The 14,325-nt window shown below is 50.6% G+C and overlaps 1 protein-coding gene across 13 annotated transcripts in view; it reads left to right on the top strand.

Moving 5' to 3' along the window:
- Window positions 1-14,325, top strand: part of kirrel2 (kirre like nephrin family adhesion molecule 2) — a 46,672-nt gene that overhangs the window by 28,553 nt on the left and 3,794 nt on the right. For 11 of the 13 annotated variants that reach the window (XM_082961435.1, XM_082961434.1, XM_082961432.1 and 8 more), the window contains exons 2-11: window positions 1,424-1,576; window positions 4,030-4,179; window positions 6,460-6,617; window positions 8,496-8,646; window positions 9,771-9,876; window positions 10,633-10,781; window positions 11,009-11,145; window positions 12,577-12,703; window positions 12,977-13,077; window positions 13,736-13,934. In XM_082961435.1, coding sequence (XP_082817561.1) covers window positions 1,424-1,576; window positions 4,030-4,179; window positions 6,460-6,617; window positions 8,496-8,646; window positions 9,771-9,876; window positions 10,633-10,781; window positions 11,009-11,145; window positions 12,577-12,703; window positions 12,977-13,077; window positions 13,736-13,934 — 1,431 coding nt within the window. The remainder of the gene's footprint in view (window positions 1-1,423; window positions 1,577-4,029; window positions 4,180-6,459; window positions 6,618-8,495; window positions 8,647-9,770; window positions 9,877-10,632; window positions 10,782-11,008; window positions 11,146-12,576; window positions 12,704-12,976; window positions 13,078-13,735; window positions 13,935-14,325) is intronic. The other 2 variants (XM_045701225.2, XM_045701278.2) reach the window with 1 other exon arrangement.

Below are 14,325 nucleotides of genomic sequence, written 5' to 3'. Positions count from 1 at the left end.
GATAATTGAGTAGGGAACAAACACCGCCAACCAACCTCGGAAGCCCCCTTTTGAAAAGAAAGAAAAGCTAGAGAGAATGATGGAGTGAGAGAGAGGGGAGAGAGAAGAGAGGAGAGAGAGGAGAGGGTTGAGCGGGTTGAGAAGGAGAGAGAAAATCCTAGCTTCCCTCGGGGGGCAATATCTGCTATTGAAAAGCTATTAAACTTGCATTTAGCAGGATTGATTGGAAATGAAGAGGCCTATTAAAAGAGAGGGACAAGAGGACAATAGCGCGTCTCTGGCCGCCGTATGTTGCCCTCCTTTCACCGGCTTTTCTTTCCCCAGGAGAGCCCCCCCCCAGCCTGTCTGTTTAAGCACTCCCACCCAGAGAACCATTGGAGAAGGGCTTAGCACTGACTGAATAGACCCCTCTTTATCTTCCCCCTGGCCCCCCATTCTCCTATTGAAAGAGGGGGGGAGAGAGAGAGAGAGACAGAGACAGAGAGAGAGAGAAAATAAAAAATGAAGGAAGGTTCTTTCTTTTAAGGGAAAGATAAAGCCCTCTCTTTCTCTTCTCTACTTAGCCAACCAACTCTGTTCTCTCTCAGCCCTTTCCTCTCTTCATATCTCCCCCAATGGTTTAGCTCTACCTCTGGAGGGGAGCCATCTACTTCCCCTGCCAGTTGGGTTTGTAATACTTAATCTCCAGCATCGTGGCACAAACAGTGGGATACAAGGAGTCGTATTCAAACTTTATGTGTGTGTGTGTGTGTGTGTGCACAGGTGCGGGTTGCGATGCAAGTGTGTGTGTTGCGAGTGTGGGTGTGGATTCCAGTGTGTGTGAGTGGAGGCGAGCCAACAGCTTTCACTGTGTGTGTGTGTGTTCGTGTGTTCCATGTGTGTGTGTGTGTGTGTGTGTGTTCGTGTATGTTTGTGTGTTCCATGTGTGTGTGTGTGTGTGTGTGTTCCGTGTGTGTGTGTCCCATCCTTAAACACAGCAATGGAACAGACAGAGGCAGGTGTCTTGGTTGACGTTGAGCAGGCTCAGACGGATGCTTCCCCCGGGACACTTAATGGAGTTTTGATTGTATAACATCCATTTTAACAAAAAGCTCCCCCAAAGAGTGGCAGATTTCTCTCCTCCGCAGTGTGCTTGTTTCGTGTCACCGTGCGGTGGCTGCCATATGGTCTGGGGAAAGAGTTAAATAAGTCATGAGGCAGCTGACTCTTCCTGCTCAGCTCAGCCACCATTTTAATGAGAAAATACATATTTTCAGCCTCCTCCGTCCACCCCATGTAACAACATGGCAACACGTAAACAACAGAATGAACAGGCCAGTCCATTATGGGGCCAGGCTAAATATGGCCATGCATTTGGCTCAAGCATCGCTATTAGATTATATCATTACATGTTACTCATCAAACCTCTCTCTTCTTCCAACAGCTACCCGAGCAGCCTACTTTTCCCAGCAGCCCCAAGACCAGGTAGTGGTGTCTGGTCAATCGGTGACTCTGCCCTGTGTCATCGTGGGGTACCGAGGAATGGTGCAGTGGACCAAAGATGGCCTGGCGCTGGGTGGAGAGAGAGATCTGCCAGGTATCTGATCTGACCAACATGTCTCTGTGTGTCTCGGTCTCTGTCTCCCCCTCTCTCTCTCTGTCTCCCCCTCTGTCTCTCTGTCTCCCCCCTCTCTCTCTCTGTCTCCCCTCTCTCTCTCTCTGTCTCCCCCTCTGTCTCTCTGTCTCCCCCCTCTCTCTCTCTGTCTCCCCTCTCTCTCTCTGTCTCCCCCTCTCTCTCTCTGTCTCCCCTCTCTCTCTCTGTCTCCCCCTCTGTCTCTCTGTCTCCCCCCTCTCTCTCTCTGTCTCCCCTCTCTCTCTCTCTGTCTCCCCCTCTCTCTCTCTGTCCCCCCCTCTCTCTCTCTGTCTCCCCCCCTCTCTCTCTGTCTCCCCCTCTCTCTCTCTGTCTCCCCCTCTCTCTCTCTGTCTCCCCCTCTCTCTCCCTCTCTCTCTCTGTCTCCCCCTCTCTCTCTCTGTCTCCCCCTCTCGCTCTCTGTCTCCCCTCACTCTCTCTGTCTCCCCCTCTCTCTCTCTGTCTCCCCTCACTCTCTCTGTCTCCCCTCACTCTCTCTGTCTCCCCCTCTCTCTCTCTGTCTCCCCCTCTCTCTCTCTGTCTCCCCCTCTCTCTCTCTGTCTCCCCCTCTCTCTCTCTGTCTCCCCCCTCTCTCTCTGTCTCCCCCTCTCTCTCTCTGTCTCCCTCTCTCTCTCTGTCTCCCCCATCTCTCTTTCTCTTTCTCTCTCTGTCTCCCCCTCTCTCTCTCTGTCTCCCCTCACTCTCTCTGTCTCCCCATCTCTCTTTCTCTTTCTCTCTCTGTCTCCCCCTCTCTCTCTCTGTCTCCCCCCCTCTCTCTCTGTCTCCCCCCCTCTCTCTCTGTCTCCCCATCTCTCTTTCTCTTTCTCTCTCTGTCTCCCCCTCTCTCTCTCTGTCTCCCCCCCTCTCTCTCTGTCTCCCCCTCTCTCTCTCTGTCTCCCCCCCTCTCTCTCTGTCTCCCCCTCTCTCTCTCTGTCTCCCCCTCTCTCTCTCTGTCTCCCCCATCTCTCTTTCTCTTTCTCTCTCTGTCTCCCCCTCTCTCTCTCTGTCTCCCCTCACTCTCTCTGTCTCCCCATCTCTCTTTCTCTTTCTCTCTCTGTCTCCCCCTCTCTCTCTCTGTCTCCGCCCCTCTCTCTCTGTCTCCCCCCCTCTCTCTCTGTCTCCCCCATCTCTCTTTCTCTTTCTCTCTCTGTCTCCCCCTCTCTCTCTCTGTCTCCCCCCCTCTCTCTCTGTCTCCCCCTCTCTCTCTCTGTCTCCCCCTCTCTCTCTCTGTCTCCCCCATCTCTCTCTCTGTCTCCCCCCCCCTCTCTCTGTCTCCCCCTCTCTCTCTCTGTCTCCCCCTCTCTCTCTCTGTCTCCCCCATCTCTCTTTCTCTTTCTCTCTCTGTCTCTCTCCCTCTCTCTCTCTCCCCCCCCCTCTCTCTCGGTCTCCCCCTCTCTCTCTCTCTGTCTCCCCCTCTCTCTCTCTGTCTCCCCCCCTCTCTCTCTGTCTCCCCCTCTCTCTCTCTGTCTCCCCCTCTCTCTCTCTGTCTCCCCCATCTCTTTTTCTCTCTCTCTTTCTCTCTCTGTCTCCCTCTCTCTCTCTGTCTCCCCCCTCTCTCTCTGTCTCCCCCATCTCTCTTTCTCTCTCTGTCTCCCCCATCTCTCTCCCTCTCTCCCCCCTCTCTCTCTCTTTCTCTTTCTCTCTCTGTCTCCCCCATCTCTCTCCCTCTCTCTCTCTCCCCCTCTCTCTCTCTGTCTCCCCCATCTCTCTTTCTCTTTCTCTCTCTGTCTCCCCCATCTCTCTCCCTCTCTCACCCCCTCTCTCTCTGTCTCCCCCATCTCTCGCTTTCTCTTTGTCTTTCTCTCTCTCACACTCTCGCTCCCCTACTTCTCTCTCTCTCCCCTGATCAATTCATGGTCTCATTAGGAAGCCTTGGCTCTCTGTCTGTCTATCTACTCAAATTAATGGAGGTGGAGTGAAACAAATATACTGCAGACAGCCTCTCTACCACAAACAGACACAGAGTATTTCATTTGTTGTTTAGCATTTTGAGGCTTTTGTACCAAGGTGGATAATCAATTGGCTGGTGTCACGCGCTGACATTTAGCTGTGTTCTGGACTAGTGGGAAGGTGGAGAGGCTTGGTGCTGACCTTAGACACTAGATCTTGATTTTGTCTGTGCTTTAAAGGACAGTCAGTCGCCTCACGCCCCAGTCTCACATGTAGCTGCTGCCTTCCCCTAGCCAGTCTCACGCTGCTCAGCCAACTGAACAGCTCAGTGTTTAACCGGGGGTGGTGCAGCACCATTTCCATTTATGTCTTGAAGGCCTCTGGCATTTGTTTGTGGCGTGAGTCTGCTCATTTTGCAGTCTTTTCATTCCGGTTTGGGTTTGTTGTTCTGCTGTTGTTTGTTGGGTTTGTTTTCTTGTTTTCTTTCCCATTCTCTGACTCACTGTATTCCTTGTGTTGGCTTAATGCAGGGTGGACACGCTACTCCTTAATGGGCGACCCGCTATCAGGCGAGCACAGCTTGATGATCGACTCGGCAGAGCTGGCGGATGACGCCGTGTACGAGTGTCAGGCTACGCAGGCCGGACTGCGCTCCCACCGAGCCAAGCTCACTGTTCTAGGTAAGATACACAGCTGCTGCACACACCGCACACGGGCACACACAGGGACACACACGCACACACACACACGGGCACACACAGGGACACACACACCCACGGGCACACACAGGGGCACACACACCCTGATCTGCAGGTTGGCTCTACAGAGGGAGATTGTCGAGCACCATTATGGTTTTGACAGACTTACGCACGCACGCACGCACGCACGCACGCACGCACGCACGCACGCACGCACGCACGCACGCACACACACACACACACACACACACACACACACGTTTAAAATGCTCACGGTTTCTATGTCTTGTAACTGTTTATGACATCACCTGCTGTTATCAGCTTTCACAAATAACACCTGGAAAATGTACTTACTGCCGTATATCAGCCCTGTAAATATTTTTCAAACCCAACAGAGCCAGCAAAAAAAACTGTTTTCCCTTCAGTATCGATAATCAAGACTGTGGAAGTCTAGGATAATGTGATTGCTGCAGTCACAAATGACTTGCGTGGACACTTAAAAAGTCAAGTTCTGCACAGTTAGCACATTTTACAGTGAGTCACAATATTTGTCAACCGTGGGGAAGCTTTTACATTAACGCAAAGTGAGTGATCTACATATTCACCAGGCATCCAGAGGTGGGGAGAGGAGGGTGGTGGTGGAGAGAGGGATGGCGGAGGGGAGGGTGAGAGGAGAGAGAGCGGCCCCTCGTGGGACTCCCAGACAGTGAAACACTGCTGGCACCTGGTGGCCGATGGGGGAACAGGCAGCAGCACATTCATTAGTCTTTACTGAACATCTCTCTGATGATCTGGCAAATACACCCAACAAAGCAGAGAGACAGTTACAGAAGACACTGGAGCCTCAGCTCTATGCACCAACAACAAGGCTAGGCTACTGTACTGTCTCCCCACTGCCCTGCTTGTTTCTGTCATTTTATGAGCTCGTTTAAGCAGCGAGACGAGGGGGAGAAGAAAAGGCAGTGAATGAAAGGCTGGTCATGTGAATTCTGACGACCCATGATGAAGAACACTGCTCTAATTGGCTTGACTCAGTGTTGGGCCACGCTCGGCTCACTATCCACTTCCTCTCCGCTCCTATGACCACGCGCAGCTCAAAAGAGGACAATGCAGCGCGGTCAATAGAGATCACACCCACATACACACACCCACCCAAACCCTGCTTCACAACGCCCGCACTGCACAGCACAGAGTGGAGGTGGGCGAGGATGAACTGTTTGATTGGTTAGCGTGAGTCTTTGTGGACAGAAAAGGTGGTAGATGTTGTTTCCTAGAATGTCCCCAATGTCCCCATTGTAGAATGTCCCCATTAAGAGAGGAGCAAATCAAGCAGGGACCGGGGTGTGTATGCAGGCCTGTTTCCAGAACACAGATACACAGAGGCTAGGGTCTTGAAGTGTGTGTGTGTGTGTGTGTGTGTGTGTGTGTGTGTGTGTGTGTGTGTGTGTGTGTGTGTGTGTGTGTGTGTGTGTGTGTGTGTGTGTGTGTGTGTGTGTGTGTGTGTGTGTGTGTGTGTGTGTGTGTGTGTGTGTGTGTGTGTGTGTGTGAATGTGGTGAGTGTGTGTGTGTGTGAGTGTGGGGAAATCAATGCAGCCAGATGAGACCAAAGCAATCCGGCGCATTCAAAGGAGTCAACGGCGGGAGAGCAGCCAAGGGAGTCGGCATGGAAATTAAAATCACCTAGCACTCGGATTCCATTAGTGTCCGGGCCGCGGTGGCGGAAGGACCTCTGACAATTCAGATACACACACAGAAATTGGTTCAGCGGAGGGAGCAAGAGAGAGAGATAGACCGGGGCGCAGGCCCGCTACTGTTTACGCCTGCCATTATTGCCTGGGGAGATAGACGCCTTCATCAGGGGTGGCAGCGTGTGCGAAACCATGCAAATAAATGAACAAATAAGCAATTCAGATGAAACATCACTGGGCAACAGGGGGAGTAAAAGAGTACTAATGCCAGTCCCAATGTTAAGAAGGAAAATGAAATAGCTCTTCTCTTTTTTTCTTCTCAAAGCCAAACGTTGTCGGTTTCCATTCCAGTCTACAAAGTAGAAACACACCTCGCGAACCAACACGATGATGAAAGGATATTGTTTTCTCTGTGTGCAGTGGATGAATTGATGCAGCGTTAACACATCACATTAATCTCACTAGATGTTCCTCTCATTCAGAAGCTCTGTACTGTAAAAGGAGCTTTCAGTTTGGTGAGTTGTTTCTCTCCTCTAACATGAATGCGTTGTGTTTCCTCCTTCTCTCCCTGTAGTTCCCCCCACAGACCCGGTGGTGGAGGGGGGTCCTATCATACGTGTGAAGGCCCACACGCCCTACAACCTCACCTGCCGTGCCTCGGGGGCCAAGCCTGCCGCTGAGATCACCTGGTACAGAGACGGAGAGGTCATGGACACGGCCATATACTCCAAGGTACAGAAAGACTACAGCACAATCAGATAACAGGTCGGGCCAGGGCAGGTTAGAGAGAGCAGGGCCATGCCCAACCTCATCAGGATCCACTAACACCCACACAACACCAGCACAGCTCAGCAGAGTACAGAAGAGCCCATTTAAGCAGGCTATGGCAGGGTACAGCAGAGCCCAGCTAAGCAGGCTATGGCAGGGTACAGCAGAGCCCAGCTAAGCAGGCTATGGCAGGGTACAGCAGAGCCCAGCTAAGCAGGCTATGGCAGGGTACAGCAGAGCCCAGCTAAGCAGGCTATGGCAGGGTACAGCAGAGCCCAACTAAGCTGGCTATGGCAGGGTACAGCAGAGCCCAGCTAAGCAGGCTATGGCAGGGTACAGCAGAGCCCAGCTAAGCAGGCTATGGCAGGGTACAGCAGCTACTCAAAATGCAGCAACTTTCTCTCAGGGCAGAATACAGAAGCAGACTCTTCCTTTTCTCTGTTTTCTCTCTATTTTCTTCATTTTCTTTTCCATTTCTCTCTCTTTCTCTCTCAGGACTTATTCTTTCTCTCACTACCTCCCCCTCTGCAGTCCCCCTCCCCTTTTTCACTCATACCTGAACCCCCTTCCTCTCTCCCCTACTCCCCGTCCCCTCGCACTCTAATGCACCGACACTACAGCATAACTGGAGCATGCCAAAGCTCAGACAGGCATGAGCGTTTGATACAGTAGAATTTCTGCCGAGGAGAAATCACCCACAACAATGCCGAAACACAATGGGGGGATGCGCCAGAGCGTGAACCAGCCGCAGTCGGGAAAGAGTCACATTTGTCATACTCTCTGACCACGCTAAACTACGCTAAACGACACATTTAAGGAGACTAGAGCCCGCAGTGGAGAAAAGGAGGGGGGCAGGAGGGGAGAGAAAGAGATAGGGAGAGAGAAAGTGGGAGTAAAGAAAGAAGGGTGGTGATACTGAAATACAGTTCACTGAAAGAAAGAAAACGGGTGCTTTTAGAGAGAGGGAGGGCTAGAGTAGGGGAGGGGGAGGTAAAAAGGGGGAGAGGTGGCTTGGGGCAGAGTGAGAGGTGGTGACAGGGAGTGATGCGACTCGATCTAGCGTAAAAATGCTTTTTGTGTGTCTGGCTGAGGAAGTGAACGGCCTGGTCCATTGATTCAGCTGTCTGTTTGTCCGTCCGTCCAGGGAATGGGCTCTGCGCTGCCCTTGCCCTTTTCCAGAGCTGCCTGTGAGACAACCCTCCCCCGGTCCCCCCTCCTCACGGCTAAGCCCAGAAATACAGACACAGACACCTCTGCCATTACTGCACACTGTCTGACAGCCCTGTGTGTGTGTGTGTGTGTGTGTGTGTGTGCGTTTTTTTGTGTGTGCTTCAAAAGCGACGGGCGATATCTCCAGAATCTACCCCTTTCCTCACTTAGATGTATTGATTCCTGCGAGCAATAAATAGATCTCAAAGATGATGACAAACAAGGAGCGCTGACTGGGAGCACTCTCAGAAATGTGGGAACAGCACAATATCCCCAGGCGCATCATAAAATATATGATTTAACTGCCATGCCAATGGACTGGATGGCAATTTGAATGCCTCACACGTCAGAAAGATAGGTCCCGCAGTGTCACACAGACAGCTAGAGGGGGAAGACTCAGCAGGGCCTTACTATGAGCCTATACCTATTCTATACCTTACTTCCCTACTTAAACCATTTTGTCTCTTTAGGGACCAACATATATTAATTCATGGATTTAGCCCAAGAGGTGAAATAAGGACTCATAACTCCCTCTGCATGTTTAACAGCTGTCTCTTGTCTGTCTTGACCATTGAGATGTACAGTAAACATCGTAGATGTCTTATCTCCATGTCTCTGGTCTGTCTCTCCTAGACGCGGATGGAGGATGGGAAGAGGGAACTGGCTGTCAGTATGCTTCCTGTGGTGCCGGAGGACAAGGACTCTGGCCGTACCTACACCTGCCGCGTCCTCAACCCTGCCGCCCCCGCTGGACTCCAGACCTCTGTCACCATCAACGTCCAGCGTGAGTGTCCTCAGTGGCACTTAGTGTCCCCTACAGTCACTCCGTAGTGTCCTCGTCCCAGTGATGGGGACACACTCGGGTACGAAACTCTGTAGTGTCCTAGTCCCATTGATGGGAACACACCTAAGGTACAACACTCTGTAGTGCCCTCGTCCCAGTGATGGGGACACACCTAAGGTACAACACTCTGTAGTGCCCTCGTCCCAGTAATGGGGACACACCTAAGGTACAACACTCTGTAGTGCCCTCGTCCCAGTGATGGGAACACACCTAAGGTACAACACTCTGTAGTGCCCTCGTCCCAGTGATGGGGACACACCTAAGGTACAACACTCTGTAGTGTCCTCGTCCCAGTGATGGGGACACATCTCGGGTACAACACTCTGTAGTGCCCTCGTCCCAGTGATGGGGACACACACCTAAGGTACAACACTCTGTAGTGCCCTCGTCCCAGTGATGGGGACACACCTAAGGTACAACACTATAGTGCCCTCGTCCCAGTGATGGGGACACACCTCGGGTACAACACTCTGTTAGAGGATGGAGAACACAGAGTCAAATACATTCAGTTACCAACTATCAGACTTGAATACTACTTAGTATGTACTGATGTATTGTCCATGGACACTAGTATGCTATTGTGGATACTAGTATGCTAGTGTGGATATTGGGACATAGTCCTATAGGTAAAGTGTATACAAATATACTGCCAATAACGACTAGGTAGTAGCCTATACACATATATATCATCTATAATATATTTATTTATATACTTTAGGCATTAGTTGAGGGCTTTGGTTGAATAAATACATTTCACCCAGCACCACTTTAGAGTTAATGGAAGAGTGGTTAGTTCTGCCTGCCTGCACATGCACTCGCTCACCCTTCAATGATTCATACACTAACTTCTCTGTGACAAACACACCCCCCTTCATATATCTCCTAGCTCAGTGACACATACCTCCAGTGTTCCCAGAGCTTCCTTTAGTACTGTTGTCCTGTTCCTTCTCCCTTGACTGACACATATTCAGCCTTCATATACTGTAGAATCCTCCATAGTGATAGATACGACACATACTATGTTCACCTCTCAGTAATGTTGTGTGCTCCCCTCCATCCTGCAGACCCCCCATCAGTGACCCTGTCCGTCCAGCCCCAGACTGTCATGGAGGGAGCCAAGGTGCTGTTCATCTGCTCTGCCTCTGCCAACCCTGAGATCACAGGATACAGGTAAAAAACAGCACCTCAACCTACACTTTGTTGGGTTCATTTCTTTCATGGGGTCAGTGTGTACTGCATTATTGTGGAACTATTAGCCTTTTAGTTGGTCCAGTTTAGACTTTATCATTATGGCACAACTCAAAATGATCTAGTGACCCAAAGTGACCTGGTAACCCAATATGTTCTGGTAAACCAAAGTGATCTTGTAACCCTATGTGATATGGTAAATTGACCTTCTAACCCTATGTGATATGGTAAATTGACCTTCTAACCCTATATGATATGGTAATTGACATTCTAACCCTATGTTATGTGGTAAATTGACCCTCTAACCCTATGTGATATGGTAAATTGACCTTCTAACCCTATGTGATATGGTAAATTGACCTTCTAACCCTATATGATATGGTAAATTGACCTTCTAACCCTATATGATATGGTAAATTGACCTTCTAACCCTATGTGATATGGTAAATTGACCCTCTAACCCTATGTGATATGGTAAATTGACCTTCTAACCCTATATGATATGGTAATTGACATTCTAACCCTATGTGATGTGGTAAATTGATCTTCTAAATCTATGTGATATGGTAAATTGATCTTCTAAATCTATGTGATATGGTAAATTGACCTTCTAACCCTATGTGATGTGGTAAATTGACATTCTAACCCTATGTGATATGGTAAATTGACATTCTAACCCTATGTGATGTGGTAAATTGACATTCTAACCCTATGTGATGTGGTGATCTGGTGGTCCAGGTGGTCCAAGGGAGGAGTCCCCATCTCGGAGGCGAACGGGGACAGCCTGGAGGTGACGGTAGACCACTCGTACTTCACAGACCCTGTCTCCTGTGAGGTATCTAACTCAGTGGGCAGCACCAACGTCAGCACCCTGGTGGATGTACAATGTGAGTGGAGCACATCAGTGTATCATAGTACTAGTTGCCTATAGTGTAATCCAAGTAGTGTGTCTGTGAACACATGTTCAACCTTGTCACAAGAGTTATTGTGTCTTTGGAGGATACTGTGTAATGTGCTTTGTGCTTTGAAAATGCCTTGGGGGATATGCTAAAGTCATACTGAATGGTGAATAGGGGCTGTATTAGTTCTGATGGTGTCCTGGGCTTCTCTACAGTTGGTCCCAGGCTGCTGTCGGAGCCCAAGCCCATGAACGTGGACATTGGGATGGACGCTGCCTTCACCTGCACCTGGACAGGCAACCCTCCCCTCACCCTGGCCTGGACCAAACAGGGCTCCAGCGTAGTAAGACAAGTAGCTCAATCAATACTTATACTGTGTGTGTGTGTGTGTGTGTGTGTGTGTGTGTGTGTGTGTGTGTGTGTGTGTGTGTGTGTGTGTGTGTGTGTGTGTGTGTGTGTGTGTGTGTGTGTGTGTGTGTGTGTGTGTGTGTGTGTGTGTGTGTGTGTGTGTGCGTGCGTGCGTGCGTGTGTCGGACGCGAGTGTGTAATGAGAGAAAGCCCTCAGACATCAGAGCTAAACCTTCAGAGGCAGTGTGTGTGATGACAGTGTGTGTGATGACTGTCAGGTTCTCCCACTGCTGACAGCAGGGGAGGTGACACGCTGTCATAACAACGTGACCACTAAATCAATCACATCCACAGTTGAGACACACTAGTTAAAAACCAGCCGACACATTTCACATCCCACTCCGAGAACAGCTTCTCAAACCGCTCCTCAACCCGGACCAAGACACATTACAAAGAACATCTAGGGAGGAATATGTGAGGTAGCCTACAAAACAGCCCAGTTCCACCTTTAGTTTGCATCATCCTGGTTCAAGGTCTCCCACCCCACCCCAGGCAACACTATCAGCGCTAGCTAAATCTCCAGGGAGCCTCTCTCCTGGTGTTTCATCGGATTTCAGAGGCAGCTTTTGCTAAATACGCCATCGCTGAAGAGAAGAGAGCTGCAGGACAGCAGGCAATGCTGTAAAAGCCATGCTGTCATCTCCATCTCCCAGAGTGAACCAACTCTCTCCGGAAGAAAAGAACAGGCAGTGCTCTCTATCCACACACACCGCGGCCACCACGCCTCACACAGCTACCAGTAATGAATTCATTAGGTTACTCTATAATTGTGGTTGAATAAAAAATGGAGAGTGGGAGTGAAAGGACGGAGGGAGGGAGAGGAGGAGGGGCGTAGAGGGAGAGTAAATGGATTAATCACAGCTTGATGGAATGGTGGGATCAATGAGCTAACGAGTGCGCAAGTGTAGAGCGAACTGTAGCATGCCTCTAAAGACTACGGCCCACTCACACCATGATAACGTTATGCTCTGCCGGCAACGTTTAATTAGGACAATCTCCACAGCAGCATGGTCACTCCAGAGGTGCCTGGCTGTAGCTGTAGTCTGTGATTAAAGCCACAGTGTTGTCACCACCATGAAATTAAACTGAAACAGAGTGTAGGAGCTGGGGAGACTGTCTGTTCGGCCACATTGGTGCTGCTGCAACAACTGCCCCAATGAACTGCTGCTTAAGAGACACTCACTCTCTCCCCTCCCTCTCCTCTTATCCCTCCTGTCCACCCCTCTCTCTCTCTCTCTCTCTCTCTTTCCATCTCCCTCCACTCCTCTCTCTCTCTCTCTCTCCCTCCCCTCCTATCCCTCTCTCCCCTCCTCTCCCTTCCCTCTCCCTCCCTCCCCTCTTCTCCCTCCCTCCCACCTCTCCTCTGCCTCTCCAGGTGCTCAGTAATGGCAACACCCTGCAGCTGAAGGCTGTCACCCAGGAGGATGCTGGAACATATACCTGCAAGGCCATCGTCCCCCGCATCGGGGTGGCTGAGAGGGACGTCACGCTCACTGTCAACGGTAAGTCTCATATGAGTCTCAATAGTCTGAAAATAGGGCTAATTCAATACCACTTTCAACATTATGTTTTTGGTTGACTTTTAGTTGTAGAATATTAAAGATGCACGTTTGGTATTATCTATGCAGAATGTTTACTCAAGCATAATATGTGTCAACCATCTGACAATGCATCTGTGTTTAATATGTCTCAAAATCTCCCTCTCTTTCTCTCCCCCACATCTCGCTCACACAAACTCTCTCTCTCTCTCTCTCTCTCTCTCTCTCTCTCTCCAGGCCCACCTATCATTACAGCGGACGCCACACAGCACGCTGTCAAGCACTCCAAGGGCAAGCTAGAGTGCCTGGTGGGAAACAGCCCCCCGCCTGACAAGATTGTAAGTGAGCCTCTTGTCTTTTCCTGTCTTTCCTGTTTCAATGTTGTGTGTGTGTGCGTGCGTGCATGTGTGTGCACATTTAATACACACTGAATCCCCCACCTACACACACACACACACACATATCATCCCTTCACCACTCAATGGGGATGAGAGAGAGGGAGAGAGAACAGAAAGGTAACTAGAAAGGGGGGCCGGCCCTCCTGCAGGCTGCAGCCAAACCGCACGGCTCAATTAGCGCTGCATCCATCAGGCCTCGGTGGGCTGACCCCGTCAGGTGACCCTGGGTGCGTGGGCAGCTCTGACAGAGGATAATTAGGGTCTGAGGGGGAGTGAGAGGCAGGCACCCCGTAGACCTTACCTAGCAGCAGGAGAGAAGCTTCAGCACCGACAGGAGCATCTTACACAGCCTCACAGGTCTGGCAGGGCTTACCTCCAGGGCAAGACGTAGGAGGCAATTTAGACGTACGGCCCTTAGCAATGTCAGCCAGGTGGATGGAGAGGGAGGAAAACAGAGAGAGGGAAAGAGAGAGGGAGGGAGGGTGGTTGGTTAGAGGGTACCTGTGATTGATCTAAGCATGGGAAGTACTGGTTGATCTGAGCTCTGACAGTGCTGCTAGCCACTCACCTGTTGTTCATCTCCCATCTTTCTCACTAGGTGTGGACATTTGGAGACGTGACCCTCTCCTCGGGTTCCTCCGGTCGTTTCTCTGTCCAGACGGTGACCAGCGACCACGGGGTCCTGTCCTCCCTGGTCCTGTCTGAGACCCTGGCCCAGGACTTCCAGCTCCGCTACAACTGCACCGCATGGAACCGCTTCGGCACAGGCATCGCACTGGTCACCCTCAAGGAGCAAGGTACGGGTAGGAACTGGACAGGGGTCCTTATTATCTATGATCTCACACAGTCAGAATGACCAATCTCACTAAGACGAGCACTGTGGAGATATGGTGCTGGGAAGAGAGAGGGGTTAGATGAGGTCAAAGCAGAACTCCAATTGAGTGCTTATCTTAATTATACTATTTCAATCAATATAATTTAATCAGCAGATGGTGGGCCTTAATGAATACATTGGGCCATATAACATAGATATCGATCGGGGACTAAAGTCAATTAGATCAGGCCACAGGTGTCCCGGGGCCGAGCCGCCGGCGGTCCCTTAGCTCCCTCTCTCTCTAAGTGTGTGAGAGCCGCCCTCTTCAAATTTACTTAAATGACAATTTACTTACTCACTCACACATACATGCA

The sequence above is a fragment of the Salmo salar genome, chromosome 02 (assembly GCF_965601325.2).
Source record: "Salmo salar chromosome 02, fSalSal1, whole genome shotgun sequence".
NCBI lineage: Eukaryota > Metazoa > Chordata > Actinopteri > Salmoniformes > Salmonidae > Salmo > Salmo salar.
This window is presented reverse-complemented; position numbering and strand designations above follow the sequence as displayed.